Raw genomic sequence first — 23,459 nt, 5'->3', positions numbered from 1 at the left:
CCCAGCAAAACTGTCTATAGTCCTTCAAAGGGAAAAAATTATATTCAATGAAACAAAGGACTTTCAAGCATCCTTGATGAAAAGATCAGAGCAGAGCTGAATAGAAAATTTTGACTTTCAAATATAAAAAAGTAACCAGGAATGACAATTCATAAAGGACTTCTGTCCTCGACCCTGGGGCAGCCTCTTAGAGACCTGGAAATAGCTATCACATCCCCCTGAAGCTACAGACACAAACTGGTTCTATAGGGAAGGAGATAGTGCTTTAAATTATTGACCCAAGGTTGCTTAGACAGGCCTTCTGTTTACATCCTATATGGCAAGTAGATACTTGTGACTCATAAGAACTTTCTCATTATTAGGGCATCAGAAGAAGTATATGTAGATAAATGGGAAAGTTGTGAGTTGAATATGAAGGGATAATATTTTAAAAATAAAATTAGGAGATAAGAAGGTAGCTAGATGGTGCAGTGTATAGAGCACCAGCCTTGCAGTCAGGAGGACCTGAGTTCAAATTTGGTCTCTGACACTTAACACTTCTTAGCTGTGTGACCTTGGGCAAGTCACTTAACCCCAATTGCCTCAGGGGGGGGAAATGGAGATAAGAGAGGAATGCCCTGGAAGAAAAGTAGGAGAAAGGAAAAAGTATAATGGGACAAACTATGTCACATAAAAGAGGCAAGAAAAAGGTTTTAAATGGAGGAGAAAGAAGATGGGGGAGTTGAGAGGGAGTCAGTGGACCTTACCCCTCATCAGAATTGACTCAAAGAGGGAATAACATACACACTCATTTAAATATAGAAATCTACCTTACCTTACAGGAAAGAAGGAGAGGAAGGAGATAAAAGGAGGGAGGGTAGATTGAGGAAAGGGGTAGTCAGAAGCAAAACACTTTTGAGGAGGGAGAGGGTGAAAGGAGAATAGAATGGAGGAAAATACAGTTAGTAATCATAAATGTGAAAAAAATTTGAAGCAAGTTTTTCTGATAAAGGCCTCATTTTTCAAACATATATAGAGAACTGAGTCGAATTTATAAAAAAAAAGAGCCATTCATCATTTGACAAATGATTAAAAGATATGAAGAGTTTTCAGATAAAGTAATCAAAGCTATCATTAGACATGAAAAAATGTTCTAAATCACTATTGATTGGAGAAATGTGAATTCAAACAATTCTGAGATACCACCTCGTACTATTTCATACCTATTAGGTTGGCTAAAAGAGCAGAAAAGGAAAATAACAAATGTTGGAGGGGATGTGGGGAAAATGAGACATTAATGCACAATTGTTGGAGTTGTGAATTGACTTGACCATTCTATAGAACACCCCGGAACTATGCTCAAAGAGCTATAAAACCATGCATTTCCTTTGACCTAGTAATACCACTACTGGGCCTTTATCTTAAAAGAAATAAAAAACAAAATGGACAAGGATCTATAGATACAAAAATCTCGATAGCAGCTCTTTTCTAGTGGCAAAAAAAAAAAAAAAAAAGGAAATGGAGAGGATTCCCAACAATTGGACAAGGGCTGAATAAATTTTGGTGGAATATTATTGTCCTATGAGAAATGATGCTCTCAGAAAAACCTGAAAAGACTTCCATGAGCTGATGCAAAGTACACAGTAACAACAATATTGTACGATGATTGGCTGTGGATGACTTAGCTACTCTCATCAATACAAAGATCCAAGACAGCTCCAAAGGACTTATGATACTATCCATCCCAAGAGAAAGAGCTCATGGTGTCTGAACACAGATTGAAGCAGGCTTTTAAAACTATTTTTCTTGAAGCTTTTTTTGTCTGTGTTTTCTTTCACAGTCTGACTAATGATGGAAATTTAAAAGGGACCTGTTTGGTCACTTCCTTTTGTCTATGTTTTCTTTCACAACCTGACTAATGAGGGAAGTTTAGAAAGGACCTGTTTGGTCACCTCCTCTGACCCAACTCTGAGAACCATCTTTCCTTGGGCTCTCTCAAAGAGTAGATATAAATTAGCTTCTCCTGACATCTATTAGTGAGGGAACTCACCCCCTCTGGAGTTGTCAATTCTACTTTGGGACAGTTCCTATTATTTGGAAGGTTTTCTGGACCTCAAGCCTCCACTGGTTGCTCTGAAGATGCACCAGGTTCAGTCCTCGACCCAGGGGCAGCCTCTTAGAGACCTGGAAATAGCTATCACATCCTCCTGAAGCTACAGACACCACATTGGTTCTACAGGGAAGGAGACAGTGCTTTAAATGACTGACACAAGGTTGCTTAGCTGGGAAGCAGCACAAAAGACAGGCCTTCTGGAGCTAGACCCCCTGCTTCCTACCCTACTTTCTATCTAGCCCAAAAAAGAATAGCCCAATTTGATTTTTCACACTCCTAACAACAGCTGCCCTGAGGCAGTTAGGCAGTAGCTCACTGCCTCTTTACAAATGAGGAAACTAAGGTTTGGGGGAGAAAGGATTGGATTTAGGATTACACAGCCAGCAAGGCTCAGAGCTGGATTTGAACCCAGGGCCCTCATTTCAATCCAGAGCTATTTCCTCTGTCTCCTATTCCCATTCTCTCCTTTCTCCTCCAGATGCATTTATCCACACTGATCCTTCTGCCCTATGCTAGGAGCTGTCCACAATAAACCTCCATTTCCTGGGGCTGAGCGCTCCAGAACTCCCCATGGCCATTCTCTACACCTGCCTGCTCTGCCCCAAATTCTTACTCTTCTACTGTCTACACCTACCCGCTCTGTCCTAGGAACTATCACCTATCTGCTGCCTACACCAGCTCACTCTGGTCCAGAACTCTGACCTGTCTGCTGTCTATATTTGGTCATTCCCCCCCAGAATGCTTGCTGTCTATACTTGCTCATTCTTTCCCAGACCTCTGACCTGTGTGCTATCTACACCTGGCCATCCTGTCCTTCCTCGAATAGCTCCAGTTTGCACACAGTCCCTCCCCACCCACCCGGAGCATCTCAGAACCAGTTCTGCTGCCACCGACACCTTCCACTCATGCCTCATTCGGACCGACGCTGGTCCGTTTGTCTACACGGGTCTAGACGGTATATACTTTTACTACCCCGAACCCCAATTTCTTAAAACCTAAGAACTGCCCTCAGCTACCCCTTCACCCACAACTTAGTGCAGACTAGAGGCCAGAGGTCAAACAGTTGGGGATGCAGGAGCAACTTGGAGGTCATTTTCTTAAGCTTCAACACCAGCGTGATCTTGAGCATGTCATGAAATAGGGTCAAGGTTATTGGGGCCTCAGTTTCCTCCTCTGTAAAATGAGAGGGACGGCTTACCAGATGGCACCTGATCCTATAACTACCCTGCCCCATCTAGATGAGGAAACTGAGTCCTCAAAGGAAAAATCTGTTCAGGGTCACAGAGAATGACAGAGAGCATCCATCAACTTCTCCCCATTGTAGCTGCCACCTCCCACCAGTGTCCAGGCTCACAATGCAACCTGACCTTGACAGCTCTCCCCCTTTATTCAAATATCTCACTTACGGTTTGCGCCTCATGCCTCCGTCGTGAGCCCCCGTCTCGGGCTGGATCTGCCTCCTTCTGGGTTTGGCAATTATCTACAAGACCAATGGGGAGAGAGAGAGAGAGGTCTATGAATGGCAGGTTCAAATGCTCTTCAAGCATGGGAGTTCGGGGCTAGATGAACTTGTTCCCTTGTCCCACCCTCAGTGACTTCCTGCGATGACCACTTGTAGCCGAGATGGTTACAGAATCAGATTCTGTCTCCCTGATGGCTTCGTAAATAATTAAAAAATGGGTTCTTTTGGAACAAACGCCTGGTGGCTGGAACTGAAGAAGTCAGGGTCCTTGCCACTCAGTGAATCCTAGATCCTCAGCACTCCAAATAATCCCCAACCCGAACCAAACCAGGTGTTTTGGGTCCCAGGAGAAACAGGATGCGTGGAGGAGAGTGCAGTGGTTAATAGAGCTGGGCAGCAGTTACCCATAGCATCAGCCGGGGGTACCATCAGTACTTGGTGACAGGATGATATATTGTGACTTTATGGTAGCGAGTGGCTCATTCTCACTGAGAAGAACCATGGGGGTATCAGAGGCCGACGGATCATTCCTCCCACACCTGACCACCACCGCCAGATCATCAGCCAACATGTGGGTGAAGACTTCCCTGGATGGGGAGCTCGCTACCTCCCAACGTTGCTCATTCTCACTGTGAAAAGTTCTTCATGACCCTGAGCCCTCTCTGAGGCTTCCCCCTTGCTGCCAGTTCTGCCCTCCGGGGCCGAGGCCTTTTCCCTGTCACAGCCTCCAAAGGACCTCACTTCTCACTTCTTGAGGCTGGCCTCCCTCTCATCCTCCTGGACTAAGGCCTCTAGGGTGGTGGGAAGCTCTCTTTATTGAACCTTCTGGGTAAAGGAGAGGTGGGGGAGGGCAGATGGGATGGCCGGGAGAATTAGGAGGCGAAAGTCCAGGCCTCCTCCCACATGGGCAGGAATCCAGCTCCCTCCTCCTCCTTACCCAGCTCGTTCCTTCCCTTTGCCCAAGAAGGTGCCAGATAGCATCTCTGCCATGGCTGTCGCTGGAAACTGCCCAGGATGCTGGCACCGGTGGGGGGCAGCAGCTGTTCCCGGGCAACACCCCCTCCCAGGACGTCTGGGTGATTTTTTGGGCTGAAGGGGCAGGAGCAGCTGCGGCTGGAGCCCGGCTCCTCAGGGTGGGCTGAGGTGGCCCCAGTTAGTGTTGCCCTACAAGCGGAGATCAGTTCCCGTCTCTCCAGCGGTGGTTCCTGATCAGATGTTTTCAATGCCCTGCCCTCCATCTATCTCCCAGCTCCCCCAGTGTCCCGAGCTCACGCCCTCCTAACCTTCCCAGGCTCTGGAAAGTCCTGAAAAGTCCCGGAGGGTTCCTGGAGGCTGAGTGGACTTCACTATTTCTGCTCTGATCTCGCTATTATCAGTCCAGCTCAGTTAACATCCCGCTTGCCCTGGCATAGATGGGCACTCGGTCAGAAGGGCCCGGTGCATGAGAGGACACTGTGAGAGGCCTCCGGAGCACTGGCTTGGACGGCAGCCCGTCCCCTGCCCCCTGCCCTCTGCCCCCTCCACTCCAGCTCCTCAAGGCCTTCTTTTTCCAGGCCGATGGAGTTGTCCAAAGCACGGACGTGATTATGCCTCATTTCCCAGCAAATATGGTCTGACAAAGCTGGAGGATCAGCTCCCGGCCCCTCCTGGGCCATGGGCAGCCCGGTCTACCTGTCCATCTATCCATCTGTCCAAAACTCACCCACCCCCCGCCCCCCCAGAGCAAACAGGGAGATCATCAGACTACCGGTGGCCAAAAAGAATTTCTATCCACCATCTGGACCAGAAGCCGAGTTTCTGGGAAAGCAGCCCTCCTCTGGAGAACAAGGAGACGGTTCCAGTAGTCAGCTAAGGGCCTTTAAGGCCTGCAAAGGAGAGGTTGCTCCTCAGCAGCTGGGACCGTGTCAAAAATACTGGGAAATCCGGGCCCTGAAACAGATTTTCTCTGGAGAGATGGGAATGGCGAGCCCAGAGGGGGCGGATGTACAGCTTGGGGCAGAGGGAAGAGCAAAGTGGGAGGGGGTGTCTAAGACCAAAAAAAATCCTTTCCTTCCATGGGGGCAAGCCCAGGATGGGCAAATGTACAGCTTGGGGCAGAGGGAGGGCCAAAGCGGGGGTCCAAGACAAAAATGATCTTTGCTTGCATTGGGGTGAGCCCAGAGGGGGGTCCAAGACAAAACGACCCTCTCCTTCACTGGAGGGATGGAGTGGGAACAGATTCCAAATAAAGTCTCAGGCTCCCACGGCCTCCAAGCCTCCCACTGGGGAGTTGGGATGGGAAGCTCATCGACAAAATTCAGAAAACGCAAACAAGTGCGGGAGGAGGAAGGGGGGAGGGGAGCGGTCCATGAGGGAACAGCCTGGTGGGGGCAGGGAGCAGCGGGCCCGGCCCTGAAGGAATCACAGAAGCCACCACCAGGCAGGCAGCCGTGGGAGAGCGAGTGAGCGGGCTGTCACAACAGCCAAGGACAACAGAGCGGTTCTGGCTGTTTTTAGCAATACTGGGGAAAGGGGGAGGATCAAAGAAGGCTCGGGACGATGGCTGGGGGCGGCTGGGATGATAACAGGCAGTGGAGAGGAGGCAGAAATACTTGGCTCGGATTTCGCTTCTAAATAAAGCCTGGGTTCGACCCTGCCCTTCACCAACTTGTGTCTTCTCTTGGCTAAACGGGTGGAGAAGGCGCCTCGGCTTCCTCGCCTCCCACTCAGCCGCTGGGGCTTCAGCCTCTGGCTCTCCCCTCGGATTCCTGTGCCCGCTCCCCCCTCGGCTGAAGTGACCTGCGCAGGGCCGACGGCCTGGCGGCTCCGCCTGGCGTGGCTGCCCCATTTCTGCTCCCTTAAGGAGTCCCATCAGCCCCTGGCCATCCCCTTCCCTTGGCTCTGGCCCGCAGCCCCGTTTAGTTCCTGCTCAATCTGGGCCCCATTTTTCTGGGGCTCTTTCATCGTCCTCAGGGCCCCCTCTCTCTTCTCCCCTTGGCTTCTTTGAGGATTTATATGCCCTGGGCTCTCAAATCGAGACATCAGCAGCACTGCAGGTGCACGTGGTGGCACGGGCTTGTCGGGGTCCACGTGGGACCCCTCAGATCACGGGCTTTCCTCGCTCAGCTCTGCTCCCAGTCTTGTAGCCATAGGGGACCTGAAAGTCGCCTCATTCAAGCCCCTCTTTCTACAGAATAGGGAACTGAGGTCTAGGAGCTCCATGACCATGCCACGGGGCCTGGAGGCCTTCTCCCAAGCACCAACACACCCCAGGTCCCTGCCTGGGCCCAGAGTTACTCTAATGAGGCCATACCAAGTCCTGTGTGTTCCTAGAGGTTCTGGGATGTGTCCATTCTGCCCCTGGCCCGGCAGCAAACAAAAATGGTGGAACAAGCACTCAAGGGAGCCTAAGCCTCTCCAAACCGAGGCACTTCTCCCTCAAACAGACCCTGAGCCCCCCAATACTCCCCCCAACTCACACTGCAGATGGTCCCCATCAGGGCGCGAAACAAACAAACGGAATATTTCATTCAGCTCTAGTTCTCAGCAGCCAGTCGGTCCCCCTGCCAAGCAGCCCCTCCTTCACAGCTCCGTCAGCCTCGGGCGCAATTTGGGGGGATGATGCAGCCTGATTCCAGCTGCTCCTCCAGAAAAGGGGGGCGGGACCCTGCCAGGGGGGAGCAGGCACCTTCATCCCTCCCCACTCCAGGCTGGCGATGCCAAGAAGCCGAGTGTCCCCCAACCGCGAGAGAGGTTCCCCAAATCCGGTTCCCAGCAAGCCAAGGAAGAGCAGAGATGATGATGAGGGCCGACACCTCTGGGGGCTTAGAAAGCCTGGCCGGCAGCTCTCGGGAAGGGGCCCAGACCAAGAAACAGACAGCAGGACTCAGGCCCCCCACTTATACCCTGCCCTGTCACACACACACCTGCCCCCTAACCCATCCTCAGCGATCCACCCAGAGGCCCCCGGGAAAAGTCAGGAAGGTCCTCAGAGGCAGCCGGTCCACAAACACAAAGCCCCAGCCTCTGCTTGCAGACCTCCAGTGGCAGGGAACTCACTACCTTCTGAGGAAGCCTTTCCTATTCCCAGTACGTGGTACACAGTAAGGATATAACACACAACTCTTGACTTGGTATTAAGGGCCATTGTTAGAAAGACTCCTGACCTGGTTCCCGATCTGCCTCTCTGCTGTTTAGGCTCCCCAAGCTCCTAGCCAAGCCTCCTCCCTCAGGCAGCCCTTAGAAGGCAGCCACTATTCCTTCCCTCCCCAGGAAGAACATGGCCAATGCCTTTCCTCAAACATGGCGCCCAAGAGGCCCTGACCTTCCTGGACAAATTCTCCCCACGGGTTCGGAGCAAGGGCGATAACAGCCAAGTCAGGGTCCCTGTCTGCACAGCCTGGCCGGAAACCCAGAAGTACAACATTCTATACACTCTGCCATGAACTTAACCTTGGCCACGGGCCTAGGGACATTGGTGGGCCCATTCTCCCGTTGGTAGTACAACTTGACTCATCCTTCACTTCTAACCCCTAGTATGGACTTGAATGGAGGAGGAAGAGGAGGGGAAGGAAGAGAGAGACCAAAGAGACTCTGCCCTGCCTTCGGGGAGCTTCCCATCAGGGCAGTCCAGGAGACCCTCAGGCAGGAATGGAGAACAGAAGTAGCCAGAGAGGAAATGACCTGGACAGCTAAGAATAGGGGGGCCCAGAGCAGTCTCTGGGAGTTATGGCGGGGCCACCCCATCAGCCAGCCAGGGAGGCCCCCCCAGATCCCTGGGGCTGCTCTGGTTCCCACCAGGCCAAAGGCACTGGGCTTCCGGACTCCCTGACTGGATCTGCCGCATGTGGCCATGTCCGCTGAGACTCGGGTCCAGCTCACATGTTACTCAGCCTCAAGTTGAGAAATCTGAAGCACAGTGGAAAACTCCCAAGGTCCAGCAGGGTCAAACCCCTATTCCTAAGGAAATTCCCTTGGAAAATTGGGTCTGCTAGAGGCCTTCCTCCCCAGCAGAGGCCAGGCCCCACCCAGACCCCTTTCCCAACCCCATCCCTGGCATCCTGGGGGGTGTCTCAGGCCCCCCTAAGATCACCCAGCCAGTCAGAGGCACGGGTCCAGTGAGCACCCACCGAGGCCCCTTCCCCTGGCTGACTCAGGAAACGCTCTGTGATTGATAGAACGATAAGATTCTTCCCAGAAAGGGGGGGATGGGGCCTGGGTTCTGCCAAGACATTCCCCCTCCTCCTCAGTCCCTGCAGCTGCCAGGGGAGGGAGGGCAGGCTGGTCCATGAATATGCAAAAGCAGTAATTAGCTGAGAGCATTAAACAAATCAGCCCAGAAACAAAACAAGCAGAGGGAGGGAGACTCAGGGCTCCCAGGAGGCAGGAGATGCGATGTTTTCCCAACACAGGCCCAGGGGACCCCTGAGCCTCCACAGGCTCCGAGAACTGGGCCCACAGGCCCCCAACAGCCTCCAGAGCCACCTCTCTGGCCTGAGAGGCCCCCTACAATTCATGAGCTGGAGGAGACTTTGGGATCCATTGAGTACAACATCCCCATTTACAGAGTAGGAAACTGAGGAAGGAACTGATGTAGGAATGAAATCCCTCTTCTATTAGGGATGGAAAGGGCTGGGATTCAGGACCATTCATCACTGGACAGGGGCCACTATGGACAGGATGCTGTGTAAGGTCTTCCTGTCCTTGAGAAGCTTTCTTCTGGGGGTGGGGAAGTGATCAACAGGAACTTAGAACTCAAGACTGGTAAAAGAGCCTGACAAAAGATAAGGGACTGGAGGAGATTTTTGGGGGAGGGGAGACTAGCTCAGCCAGGAAGGCAGTGAGGGACTCCAGAAGGGATGGCACTCCAGGGTAGGTTACAGCCAGGGCAAAGGCGCAGAGATAGGAAATGGAATGCTACATCCAGGAGGTCAGATCCCAGAGGGCTTTAAATATCAAGGGTCAGGACCAAGTCTGAACTTTCCATCTTCCCTCACCAATGGCTCTGCACACAACAGATGCTGCTCCATCCAGGCTACCTCCCCTCAGACACCAAAGCCATCTTCCTAAAGCGGAGGCTGACCACGCTCACCTCCCCTTATTAATAAACTCCAGTGGGCTCCCTATTACCTCCAGGAGCAAATGGAAAAATCCTTTCCTTGGGAGTCAAAGCCCTTCACAGCCTAATCCCTTTCTATTCTATTTCAATCTCCAGGATGTTTTCTTTTATATCTCTCCATTCTGGGGCATTTTCTCTGCTTTTCCCCATGCCCAAAATACTCTCTTCAACTCCAATTCCTGGCTTTTTCCTTCCAGTCCTGGCCAAAATTCCACTTTCTGCAAGAAGACTTTTCCAGCCTCTCTTACTCCCAGCGACTTCTCTCTGTGATTCTCTACAATTTGTTCTCTATCTCTTGCTGTCTCTGTATCTGTCTGTCTGTCTGTTTCTCCTCTCAAGATAGAGAAACAGTATTTTACAGAACTCTCATTAGTCTGTAAGCTCTGGAGAGCAGGAGCTGTCTGGTCGTTCTTTGTATCCTTGGTGTCTAACACAGTTCCTGACATATAATAGGCACTTAATAAATGCTTACCACCTGACTCACCACCTCACATTTCTGAGCCTCAGTTTCCCCATCTGTAAAATATACCTTCCTAAGATAACCATTTATACTTTTTTTTATTTTCTTTTTTTATTATAGCTTTTTATTTACAAAACATATGAATGGGCAATTTTTCAACACTGCCCCTTGCAAAACCTTCTGTTCCAACTTTTCCCCTCCTCTAGATGGCAGGTAGTCCCATACAAACCATTTATACTTTAAGAAGCTCTAAGAATTGTTGCAAATGTGCCAACCTATAGAAATGTGAACCGTTATTATAATCAATCCCATGTGAGCAGGGAAAGTTTTTGGAGAAACACTAAATCTCATGCCATCCATCAATAGGACTTTAGAGAGGCCTCTTGGTCCATCCATTGGATGGATCTGTAAATAAGGGTCCAGAAAGAAACTGTAGATATACAGATAGTGGTTCCATGGCAAGAAGGCCCTCAAATCTGAGTGATTTAATTATCACCTTGAAATCTGAGTGATCTCAAAGGAGAAGGGATGGCAGTTTTCAAAAAAGAAGCACAAATGGCTAAGTCCCTTGAAAGAATATGCTCAGCCTAATAATGCTCATAATAATGCTAACTATTTAACATTATGAAATATTTATTATTTTATTTATTTACTATTAGATATTTAATGCTAAATCCTAATAATGCTAAAAAATGCTCAGCCTAATAATGCTAGATATTTATTATTAAATATTTATTATTTTATTTATTTATTTATTTATTATAAGAGTTTAATGCTAAATCCTAATAATGCTAAAGAATGCTCAGCCTAGTAATGCTAGATATTTGACATTATTAAATATTTATTATTTATTTATTTTATTTGTTTACTATTAGATATTTAATGCTAAATCCTAATAATACTAAAGAATGCTCAGCCTAATGCTAAATATTTAAGATGATTAAATATTTATTATTTATTTATTTTATTTATTTACTATTAGATATTTAATGCTAAAGAATGCTCAGCCTAATAATGCTAAATATTTGACATTATTAAATATTTATTATTTACTTATTTTATTTGTTTACTAGTAGATATTTAATGCTAAAGAATGCTCAGCCTAATGCTAAATATTTAAGATGATTAAATATTTATTATTTATTTCTTTTATTTATTTACTATTAGATATTTAATGCTAAAGAATGCTCAGCCTAGTAATGCTAGATATTTGACATTATTAAATATTTATTATTTACTTATTTTATTTGTTTATTATTAGATATTTAATGCTAAATAATGCTCAGCCTAATGCTAAATATCTAAGATGATTAAATATTTATTATTTATTTATTTTATTTATTTAATGCTAAATCCTAATAATGCCAAAGAATGCTCAGCCTAATAATGCAATATATTTAAGATTATTAAATATTTATTAATTATTTATTTTATTTATTTATTATTAGATATTTAATGCTAAATCCTAATAATGCTAAAGAATGCTCTGTCCCTAATTATCAAAGAGATCTGAATTAAAACCCATCAATTGGCAAAAAGAATTAAAAGCAAGGAAAGGCGATGCTGGTGGAGCTAGGTGAAAACAGGTACACTCATTCTCTGCTGAGAAGATTGCAATCTTGGGGAATCTCTTTTGGAGTCCTCCAACAGGATACATCAACCAGTATATGAAGCGTCATAATCTCTGCCCCCCCATAATGCCATTGATGGGCAGAAAACGCAAAATGTTCATCAAGCAAAGAGAGGGAGAGCTCTCTGCTCCAAGGATTTCATGACAGCAGCATTATAGGCAATTGCGGAAAACTACAAGCAGCCTCACAGTTGGACAAGAGAATGGTTGAATCAACCGTGGCGCATTCATGACACGGAATACTACAGTGCAATTAAGACATGAGGAATACAACAACCTGAGGAAAGAGCTTTATGAAAAGATGTCAAGTCCAAAAAAAGGAGCAAAGAATAGAGCACACACTACTGATGAATGAGTAAGAGGAAAAGTAAATGAGAAATCATGAGAGAAGTGATTCAGCCGGGTCACCCAGCTAATAAATCTGGCCTGTGAAGTGCCCTCCTGCCAGGTGACCCTCCATCTCTCCCCTCTTTCCTCCTTTGTCTGATTTCCTTCTTCCTGTTAAGGGTCCTCCCCTCCCACTTACCCAAGCTTACATTCTCAGGACCATTTCAGCCCTCTCTCTACCTTGATCAGTTAACAAGTCTTATAACTGATTCAGCTTCTCTCCTAACTCAGATTAACTTAATGCCTCTTACCTAACTTGTGAATTTGGCCATGGAACTCACTCAGTCAAGAACTTGCTGTGGCTCCCTCTTGCCTATGGATTAAGTGCAAATGCCTAGGTTGGGCTTTTAAAGCCCTTCCCAAGGTGGCCGCCTCCTGCCAAGTTCATTATGGATTTTGGCCCTTCCAGACAAACTCATCTCATTGGTCTTCCACAGGGAATTACTCTTCCTCCTTGGCTCTGCTCCAGCTTCCTAAAGCAAGTGTATTCTGATCCGGCCTGTCAAATCACCGCCAGTGTTTTGTATTTGATTTTTAGGTACATGTTCTTTCCCCCCAAAAGCTTCCTGAGAGCAGGAGCTGCTTTATTCTGTCCCAATGTACCGGAGCTCAACAATTCCTCCTGGAAAGAATGGATAATGATAACAATAACAGCTAATTTTTACAAAGTGACTACTATGTGGTAGTACTGGACTTAGCCCTTGGCAATTATTTCACTTGATCCACCCTGGAAGGCAGATGCTGTTATGATCCCCATTTTACAGATGAGGAAACTGAGGCAAAAATAGCATTAAGTGACTTTTCACACAGCTAGGGAGTGATGGAGATCACAGGATGATGAGCCTTCCTGATTCTCCGCCTTCTGCTATAATTCAAGAAATCCAATTCAATTTATTTAGCTGATACTACTCCAGAGTCATGGGAAATCAGGGCTGCAGGGACCTTGGAGACCAGATGAGCAAAATGAGTCCCAGAGAAGGCCCAGCCTGCCCCACCCCACCCCACTGGCAGGGGTAGGAGAAGCTGATCAATGAGGGAGACAGACACAAAGACTGTATTGTCAGGGTTGTTTTTGAGAAATAAAAGGTAGTAATCTCATCAGTGGCAACTCCCAGGCTCCTGGGACTTCCAGCCCTGCCCTTGCTCCCCTCCCAGACCAGAGCGGGCAGGTCCTGGAGGGGTCCGCCACTGCGGGGACCCCGGTGGGGAGAAGGAATGGGACTCGTTACAGCTCTAGGTTGGCTTCCTAATTAGACTCTGGGAGCTTTCCCTGCCAGTCTGTGATTCATCCCAACTTCCCGGGAGCCTCAGGGATCTGGAGGAGGGGAGGGAAGGGAAAAGGAAAAAGAAGGAAAATGGAGGGAGAGAAGAGAAAGGAAAGAGGAGGATGGATGGAAAAGGGAAGGATGGCAAGAGAAAGAAAAAGGAGAAAGGGAAGGGAGAGGAAAAGAGGAGAAATCTAGGGAGGAAGAAAGGAGGAGGAGCCGAGGAGTGTAGGGAGGGCCCAGCTGGGACAGGGGCAGCCGGGAGGCAGAGCTGAGACACAGGAGGAAGCCTGAGAGCCCTGAATGCTGTCTGCTCAGCCCCCTCCCAGCTCCCGGTACCCACAGAGATCAGCCACTGCCCCGGTAAGCCTTTCTGAGAAGCTGACCGGAAAGGTTCTAAGGCTCTACAACAAATATGGCTTAGGATTACAGAGCTGGGTTCTGGTCTTACCTTGACTCTGTGGATGATCAGGGAGATCCCTCTCTCTGGTCCTATAAGGTTCTCATTTCTTCACTCAACAATCAACCTTTGTGAAGTGCCTACTATGTGCCAGAGGCACATACTATGTGCTGGGGGCACAGTGGGTGGAGGGCTGAGCCTGGAGTGAGAAAGACTCAGATTCCCGAGTTCAAATCCAGCCTCAGACACTCATTAGCTGTGGGATGCTGGGTGAGCCACTTCACCTTTTCTGCCTCAGTTTCCCCATCTGTAAAATGAGCCGGAGAAGGCAACGGCAAAGCACTCCGGTATCTCTGCCAGGAAAACCCCAAATGGAGTCACCAAGAGTCGGACCTGACTGAACAGCAACAAGAGTTACCTACCAGGCCCGATGCTGTGCCGGGAATATAAACTCGAAGAAAGAAAGGCGGTTCCTTCTCCAACTCCAGGGAGAGCCAGTGGCAGACATTTTCCTTCCCTAGAGGAAGGAAATACCTGGAAACACCTGCTCAGGGAAGCTTTCCTGGATTGGTTCTCCCAACTGGCCACCTGTCTCATTGGCTGCCCTAGTACGGAGGGGCCCCTGCCTCCGAACCTCCCTGCAGGGGCAGCCCTGCCCCCTGCGCTGCCCAGCCCTCCCACACCCACAGCCTAGGATGCACATGCCTCAAGGCTGAGCTCACACACACATGCCCGGCAGAGCCCGGGCACAGCCACACCCAGCCCTTCCAAGGGTGAGTCAGGCCTCCAGAGTGCCGACCGGCTTCGGCTCGGCCCCCGGCAGTGCGGGAAATGGGCACGGGAGGACCCTGCCAGCCCCAGAAAGCGTTCTCAGACTCAACCGTGAAGTCTGTGCGTTCCCAGCCCCTCCGTTCGGGGAGCGGGCACGTGCCCAGGCTGTTAGAAGCAGGGTCTCCCCGCGGAATGGGGCTCCCTCGGCGCAGCTTCTCTCCCTGGCACACCCTGGGAGAGACAGCAGGGAGGGAGCCCCTCCGAAACAAGACCATATTTCAAAATCAATTGAAAAGTAAACACAAGATGGGAGAGCAACTGGTTTCTTGGAAACATAGCGAGAGGCGGGGGATGAAGGGGGAGCCCGGCTTCATGAACAAGTCCCAGGCCCCCAATGTGGCCAGCTCTGCCCATGGTCGTGCACACCCCTCCCCTTCTTCAGAGGCTCTCCCCCTGCCTTGGGACCCGGCCTGGGACTGGCACCCTGTGCTTGTGCTTAATGTCACCTGGGACAAATGCATCTCCTAGACCTCCTTTGAGGGAGCTGTAACCCCCACTGGACATCCTGGGGTCATGAGTCAGGGCCAATCCTGTGTCCCTCTTCTTGGCCCAAGATACTGGGTCCTGAGGAGCCCCTCGCTCCTTCCAGATCGATGAGGGAGGACCCTGCTGCCTGGATTCCAGATGCCCGATCCGGGGGCAGCCAGTCCCTGAATCTGAGACCTAAGGGAGAGCTGAGGCTTCCCGGGGAAAGGGGCGGGGAAACGTCCTTCACTGTGGCTGGGGTCGGAGGACAAGAAGCGCCATAAATTCCAGCCTCCAATCAGACTCACCCAGGCCATATGAGGATAGGCTCCTGGGAAATCTCCATTAACCAGCTGCCCTTTGTGGCCATCAGATTCAGAAGTCTTTTTGTGCCTTTCTTCCCCCTCCCTCCCTCCTGCTCCCTGATACCTGGCACCCGGGGGTGAGGTTGAGCCCGGGGCCAGAGACTTTCAGGGTGTGGACAGACAGAAATGGTCCCCACAATCCCAGGCGGGAGAGGGTGACGTCTTCCGGAGACTTCCCACCTGGGCCAGGTGCCACAGGGAGTCAAGTCCTGGTGAGTCAGTACCTGGCTCCCTAAGGGTGGGGCTGGAGCTGAGCTGCTTCTGATCTTCAAGAGGCTGGGAGGGAGGGGGAGGGAAGACCCAAGCCTTGTCACCTGCCTCCTCCTCCTAGGAGCCTCTTCTGGCTGGACCCCCCCCCCCCACTCATCTAACCCAGATGAGATTGTAACAGGGCTGGCTCTGCCCTCCCCATCCCTGCCCAAGGGAAAGGGCAGCCCCAGCCCCATTCCTCCAACAGGTGGTGAGCTTGAGTTGGAAGTCCTCCCTCAGTTTCCTCATCTGTTCAGTGAGGGGCCATAGCCTAAAAGGTCACTTCACCACTCTCTGGGATGCCCCATTCCTCTCCTGCAAGGCTTGAGTCTCTGTGGCTCTGTTGGGTGTGTGCATGTGGAGGGGGTGGTGGCTGCTGCCAGGCCCCAAGCTGTGGGCAGGAGGAGACAGTGGAACGTAGTCAAGGCACACAGACAGGTTTCCCTGCCTGAGAGGCTTCTGGGGAGGGGGCCTCCCTGTTCTCACTTGGAACAGCCAGCCGAGAGTCCGAGGCATCCAGCCCCGGGCTTGTCCCAGGCTCACCAATCAGTTGACAATGATATTGGTTCTCACACCTGGGGAGGGGAATCCCTTTCTGGGAAGCCTGGCCCTAGGAGGGGCAGGGCCTTTGCCAGCTGCTCAGACTATCTGGCTCCCTCCCTTCCCTCTTAGCCAATGGAGCTGTTGGGTAGGGGTTGGGGGGGGCATACTACACACCCATCCATGGGTGCAAATGTATGACTAGACCCACCATTTCAGCTTCCACCCAGGGAAAAGGCAGGACCACAGAAGGCAGAGATGGTATGTCACATAATTGAGGGTGGACACCAGAGCGATGGCCTCCAGAGCTCCTGCTGCCCCTCCCGAGCTCTGAAGGCTGAGCTGCCCATTCCTGCTGTTTTTTCCAGGCCCTGGTCTTCCCATGCCCGGTACTCAGGTGACAGAAGGCACAAGAATGCCAGACTTCCAGGGCCCTCATACTCACAGGGTTCTGTGATACCAGCTCTGAGGGATGATCTCACACCTCTCAGACTGGCTGAGATGACAGAAAAGATAATGACAAATGTGGGGAAACTGGGACACTGATACATTATTGGTGGAACTGTGAATACATCCAGCCATTCTGGAGAGCAATTTGGAACTATGCTCAAAGGGCTAGCAAACTGTGCATACCCTTTGACCCAGCAGTGTCTCTACTGGGTTCATATCTCAAAAAGATCATAAAAGAGGGAAAAGGACCTACATGTAAAAATGTTTGTGGCAGCCCTTTTTGCAATGGCAAGGAACTGAAAAGTGAGTGTTTGCTCATCAGCTGGAGAATGGCTGACTAAGCTATGATATATAAATGTTATGGAATATGCAACAAGAGAACTGTTTGGTTCTGCACACATCTATTGTATCTAGGATATGCTATAACATATTTAACATGTATAAGACTGCCCGCCATCTAGGGGAGGGAGGGAAAAGTCGGAACAGAAGTGAGTGCAAGGGATAATGTTGTAAAAAATTACCCATGCATATGTACTGTCAAAAAAAGTTATCCAATATACTATAAAATATTTAATATGTATGGGAATGCCTGCCATCTAGGGGAGGGGGTGGAGGGAAGGAGGGGAAAAATTCAGAACAGAAGGGAGTACAAGAGATAATGTTGTAAAAAAAAAAAAAAAAAAAATTACCTATTCATATGTACTACCAAAAAAATGTTATAATTATAAAAATTAATTAAAAAAAAAAGAGGAAAAAAAAGTTATCCAAAACAAAAAGAGAGAGAGAGAGAGAATACAACAACAACAACAAAAGAAAAAAAATAAGAAGGGGGAAACAAAATCATAAAGATAATTAAAGAGGAAATAATTATCCCTATTTGCAAAAAAAAAAAAAAAAAAAAAAAAAAGAAAAGAAAAGAAATATTATTGTTATGAAATATTATTGTTCTGTAAGAAATGACCAGCAGGAGGATTTCAGAAAGGCCTGGAGAGTGACATGAACTGATGCTGAGTGAAATGAGCAGGACCAGGAGATCATTGTACACAGTAACAAGATTGTATCATGATCAACTAGGATAGACTTAACTCTTCTCAGCAATTCAGTGATCCCAGACAATCCCAATAAACTTTGGATGGAAAATATCCTCTGCATGCAGAGGGAAATCTATGGAGAATGAATGTGGGTTGAAGCATACTATTTTCACCTTTTTTTTTTCCCTTGGGTTTTCCCTTTTGTTCTGATTTTTCTCTCCCAACATGACTCATATGGAAATATATAAAGAGTGAATTTACAAGTATGACCTAAAAAACCTAATGTATAGGCAAGCAGAGTGACCCAGTGGGACAGCACACAAGGCTAAGCTCAAGGCTTCCCATCAGTCTGGCTGCCCGCAGAGGAGCCTCAGAAAGGCTGAGATGCAGGACTCTGAAGGTGGAGGAGTTGGAAAAGACCCAGAGGGAGCACCTGGAAGCTGACAAACGTGAGCCAGGATGTCTTCTGGGTCCTTATGCACTATGCTATTCTACAATTTCAGCTGTCCACAAGACAGGTGGAAATCCTTCTTTTCCGAGGCTTAGGCCCATATCTCCTTCTAGTTCCATCCCCATGACATCACAGTCCAGAGGACAGAAGAATTCCAGACTGAGTCATGTTGTTCAAATCTAGCTTCGATCTTAGACACAATGACACTTGTGACATGGACAAGGGCCTCTGAACAAGAAGGGGACTTAGAAAGTGGCTTGTTGGCTCAGGTTGAGGAAGGCCCTTATCCGGGGTCACATCGCTAGTAAATAGCAGAGTCAAAATTGAAACTCAACTTGTCTGACTCCTCCAAACCCAGTGTTTTTTTATGTGTTCATCAATCTGTCACCAACGGCCTCTACACTGCTTTTCTTTACAAGTTTCCAAGTACCTGGAGTAGGACTGTCCTATGGGAATGTTCCTGACCAGAGAGAGAGAAGGAGAAAGAAGGATAAACAGAAGAAAATAGTTTGGAGGGAAATAAAATTAGTAATCACCACTGTGGAAATGTGAATGGGATGCTCAACCGTAAAATGGAAATGGATAGTAGAACAGATTAGAAACCAGAAGCCAAACTTTTTTTTTTTTGTTTGTTTTGTTTTTTCAAAGAAACATACTTGAAACAGATACCCACAGAGCTATAATAAGGACTTGGAATAGAATATATTATGCCTCAGCTGAAGTAAAAAAGACAGGGTTAACAAGGATGATATCAGAAAAAGCAAAAATATACCTAACTAGAATCTATATTTTGCTAAAAGGTGCCATAAGACCTTTGAAGAGCAACATTAAACCTATATCCGGCAAGTGATATATCACCCAAATTCTTTTTTTGTTTGTCTTTTTTCTTTTTTTTTTTTCATCCAAATTCTTAAAGAAAAAATGAAATCAGTTACAGAAAGAAATAGACAGTAAAACTATACTAGTGAGGGACTTCAGCTTTCTCTTTTAAGAGCAGAGATAAATCTAACCACAAAATAAATAAGAAAAAGAGTGAAGGAGATAAAATAAGTTTTAGAAAAGTAAGATAATAATAGATCTTTGAAGAAAATTGAACGGGAATAGAAAGAAGTATACTTTTTTTTCAGCTATATGCAATACCTTCACATAAACTTTCTAAAACCTTCACAACCAAATGTAGGCTAGTGAAAATATTAAATGCACCATTTTTGACCATAATGCAATAAAAATTACATTTAATAAAGATCTGCGGAAGCTTTAGTAGAAACTAATTTAATCCTAAAGAATGAGGAACTTGATGGAAAAATCATAGAAACAATCAATAATTTCGTTAAAGATATTGACAACATTGAGACAAAATAGCAAAATTCAGCCAAAGCAGTTTTTGGGGAGAATGTTTAAATCTCTAAATGATTACCTCAATAAAACAAAGATCAGATCAATGAATTGGATATGTAATTTAAAAACTAGAAAATGAACAAATGAAAAAAATTCCCAAATACCGAAAGAGAAATCTGAAGAAAAAAAAAAAAAAATCAAAGAAGATCATTAAAATTGAAATTTAAAAATTCACTGAAGTAATAAATAAATCTAGAAGCTGGTTTTATGAAACAATGAATACAATAAACTATTGAAATTAAAGTAAGTATTAGGTATTCTTTTTGCCCAATTATATGTCAACAAAATTGAAAATCCAAGTGAAATGGATGAATATTTACAAAAATAGGGCCCAGGTTAACAAAAAAGGAAGTAAATGTCTAATACAAAAAAAAATAAATAAGATCAGATAGATTAAGAAATAAATTCTAGCAAACATTTAAAGAACAATAAATTACAATGCTATTTAAACTATTTTTAAAAAAAATCTAAAGGAGTCCTATCACATTCCTTTTATGAAAAATATGGTTTTAATACCTAAATCAGGGAGAGCAAAACAAAGAAAATTATAGTCCTTAATGAATACTGATGCAAAATTTTTAAATAAAATACAACTAAAGAGACTATATCAGGGGTTCTCAAACTACAGCCCGCAGGCTAGATGCAGAGGGCTGAGGACGGTTATGGCAAATGGGCTGAGGGGAGGAAACAGAGTTTGAGTTTTTGTTTTACTATAGTCCGGCCCTCCAACAGTTTGAGGGACAGTTGAACTGGCCCCCTATTTAAAAAGTTTGAGGACCACTGGACTATAGCATTATGTTGCAAAGATCATATACTATGACCAGGTAGGAATTATATCAGAAATATAGGAAAGGTTCAATATTAGGAAAATCATAAGCATAACTGACCATGTCAATAACAAAACCAGCAGAAATCATATGACTATCTCACTAGATGCAGAAAAAGCTTTCGACTAAATAAAACACCTATTCTTATTAAAAATACTTGAAAGCACAGGAGTAAATGGAGCTTTTCTTAAAATAAATATTATCTATCTAAAACCAAGAGCAACCATTATCTGTAATGGAGATAAATTAGAAGCCTTCCCAATAAGATCAAAGTTGAAGGAAGGATAGCCATTATCACCGCTATTATTCAATATTACGTTAGAAATGTTAGCTATAGCAATAACACAAGAAAGAGAAATTGGAGAAATAAGAATGGGCAATATTCTTTGCAGATGATAGGATATTATACTAGGGAATCCTAGAGAATCAATGATAAAAGTAGTTGAAACAATTAATGTAACAACTTGAGGAAAATTGCAGGATATAAAATAAGCCCACATAAATCATCATCCTTTCTCATATTACCAACAAGAGGAGAGAGAAAGAGAGAGGGAGGAGGGAGAGATTCTATTTAAAATAACTGCAGACAGACAACAGAATACTTGGGATTCTGTCTGTCCAAAAAAACCCCAGGAACTACATGAATGCAGTTACAAAATATTTCTCACACAAATAAAAACAGATCTAAAAAACTGGAGGAAACCTAACTTGTCCGGGATAAGCCAAGCCACTGTAATGAAAATGACAGTTCTACCTAGATTAATTTGCTTAATCAGTCAAAATACCAAAGAATCATTTTGTAGAGCCAGGGGAAAAATAACAAACATCATTTGGAAGAACAAGAGGTCAAGGATATTAAGGAAAACTGATTTTAAAAATGAAAAGGAAGGGGGTCTAGCTGTATCAGATCTCAAATTATAGTACAAAGTTGGTCCAGGTAGGAAATAAAGTGGTAGCTTTACAACAATACACAGGGGTAAATGACTATAATAATCTACGTAAAGACAAAAACCCAAACTTTGGGGACAAGAAATCACTATCTGAGAAAAAATACTAGGAAAACTGAAGAGAAGTGTAGCAGAAACTAGGCGCCGAGCAACATCTCATGCCGTATACCGAGATAAGATCAAAATGGGCACATGATTTAGACATAAAGGGCGATGCCGTAAGCAAATTGGGGAGCAAGGAATAGTTGTCAGATCTCTGGATAAGGGAAGAATTTATGATCACCAGGAGATAGGATCACTGGGAGCATAACATAATTTGGATTACATGAAATTTTAAAAGTTTTACATAAACAAAACCAATGTATCCAAAATTAGAAGGAAAGCAGGAAGCTGGGAAAGAAAGTTTCTCTGGGGGGCAGCTAGGGGGCGCAGTGGATAGAGCACCAGCCCTGAATTCAGGAGGACCCGAGTTCAAATCTGATCTCAGACACTTAACACTTCCTGGCTGTGTGACCCTGGGCAAGTCACTTAACCCCAGCCTCAGGAAAAAAAAAGAAAGTTTCTCTGATAAAGGCCTCATTTCTTAAATATATTGAGGGAACTGAGTCAAATTTAGAAAAAGAGCTGATTCTCAATTGAAGAAATGGATAAGAACAAGTTCCGGAGAAGAAATCAAAGGTGTCTATAATCATATGAAAGGAGGCACCGGATCATTATTGATTAAAAACACGCAAATGAAAACAACTCTTGAGGTAAGCGCCTCCCGTTGAACAGATTCGCTGACATGACCGAAAAGGAAAATGATAAATGTTGACGAGGATGTAGAAAAGTAGAAACTCTTAATGAATTGTTGGCGAGCCCAGCCATTCAGGAAAACAATTTGGAACTATGCCCAAAAGCTGTAAAATTGTACTTGCCCTTTGATCCAGCCACTGTGAAGGAATATGATTGTGCTGTAAAAAATGATGAATGGTAACGTTTCAGGAAAAAAAAAAAAAAAAAAAAAAAAACTAAGGAAACTTATATGAACTGATGCAAAGTGAAGGAAGAACTAGTACAGTACAGTGTGCAATGTACAGTAACAGTAATATCGCATGTGAAAAACTCTGATCAAGAAAATAATCCCAGACAAGTCCACAGGACTCATGATGGAATGCTATCTGCCTCTGCAGAGAGAACTAGAAGGGTTCTGAGTAGACATTGAAGCATACTTTTTTCTTTCCTTTTCTTGCTTCTGTTGTTGTTTTCAGTTGTGAAGGATTTTACAAATAGGGAAACTGAGGCAAGTAGGATTAAGTGCATGGAGTCACACAGCGAGTAAGTGTGTGAGACCAGATTTAAATCACAAAGATGAGTATTCCTGATTCCAGGTCAGGTATTCTATCTATTGCACAACTTAGCTGTTCCCCATTTTTTGGGGGGGAGGCAACATGGATAATATGGAAATGAGCTTTGTAAGATTTCGCATATATAACTGATGTTGTGTGGCTTGCCCTCTCAATGGGTGGAAAAAAAGTGGGAAGAAGAAAATTCAAAACTCAAATAATTTTAAATGTTGAAAATAAGTTTTGTTTTTTTTTTTTAAAAGCCAAGAACGTCCCACCCACTGCCTTCTAGCACCCCGGAATGGTTGGCCACGCCCCCTTGTCACTCATCCAGGATTCCCCTTCTCCTTCTCATGGCCACTCCTAGGGCTGATCTCTGGCTCCCAGCACCTGGAGGCTAGTGCTGAGGGAGGGTAAGGCAGGGGCACAGAGGCTTCCAGGCTACCCCCTGTGGGTGTCCGGTGAAAGTCAGTGCTGAATGTCCTCCCGGACACCTGTGGTCCAGATGGGGAGCCTTCCTCACTCCCTCCCCCCAACGGTGATGGGTATGCTGAAAACGGAGCGAGGGAGGACTCCAGGGACTGGGAGCACCAGCAGTGGGCCAGATTAGACCCATTCACCACTGGGTGAAGAACCAAGAGGGAGACTTAGATTTGATCTAAGAGAGAGCTGACTCAAGTTAGGGCTCCTCCCTCTGAGCAGAGGCAGGGCCTCTCGGGGATGTTATCAAAGAGATCCTTACTCAGGTGAAGGCGATTCTGATCGTTTGCCCTGTCCCCTCACGCCA

General features: G+C 46.3%; 1 protein-coding gene across 1 annotated transcript in view; it reads right to left on the bottom strand.

Annotated features, from left to right (window-relative positions):
* PLXNB2 (plexin B2) overlaps window positions 1-15,421 on the bottom strand; it is a 53,789-nt gene extending 38,368 nt beyond the window's left edge. Inside the window, 2 exon segments of the mRNA XM_074271989.1 lie at window positions 3,499-3,572; window positions 15,398-15,421. Of these exon segments, the coding sequence (XP_074128090.1) occupies window positions 3,499-3,572; window positions 15,398-15,406 (83 nt within the window). The 5' untranslated portion in view covers window positions 15,407-15,421.
* Between the last annotated feature and the right edge of the window lie 8,038 nt (window positions 15,422-23,459).

This window comes from Sminthopsis crassicaudata, chromosome 5 (assembly GCF_048593235.1).
Source record: "Sminthopsis crassicaudata isolate SCR6 chromosome 5, ASM4859323v1, whole genome shotgun sequence".
Taxonomy (NCBI): Eukaryota; Metazoa; Chordata; class Mammalia; order Dasyuromorphia; family Dasyuridae; genus Sminthopsis; species Sminthopsis crassicaudata.
This window is presented reverse-complemented; position numbering and strand designations above follow the sequence as displayed.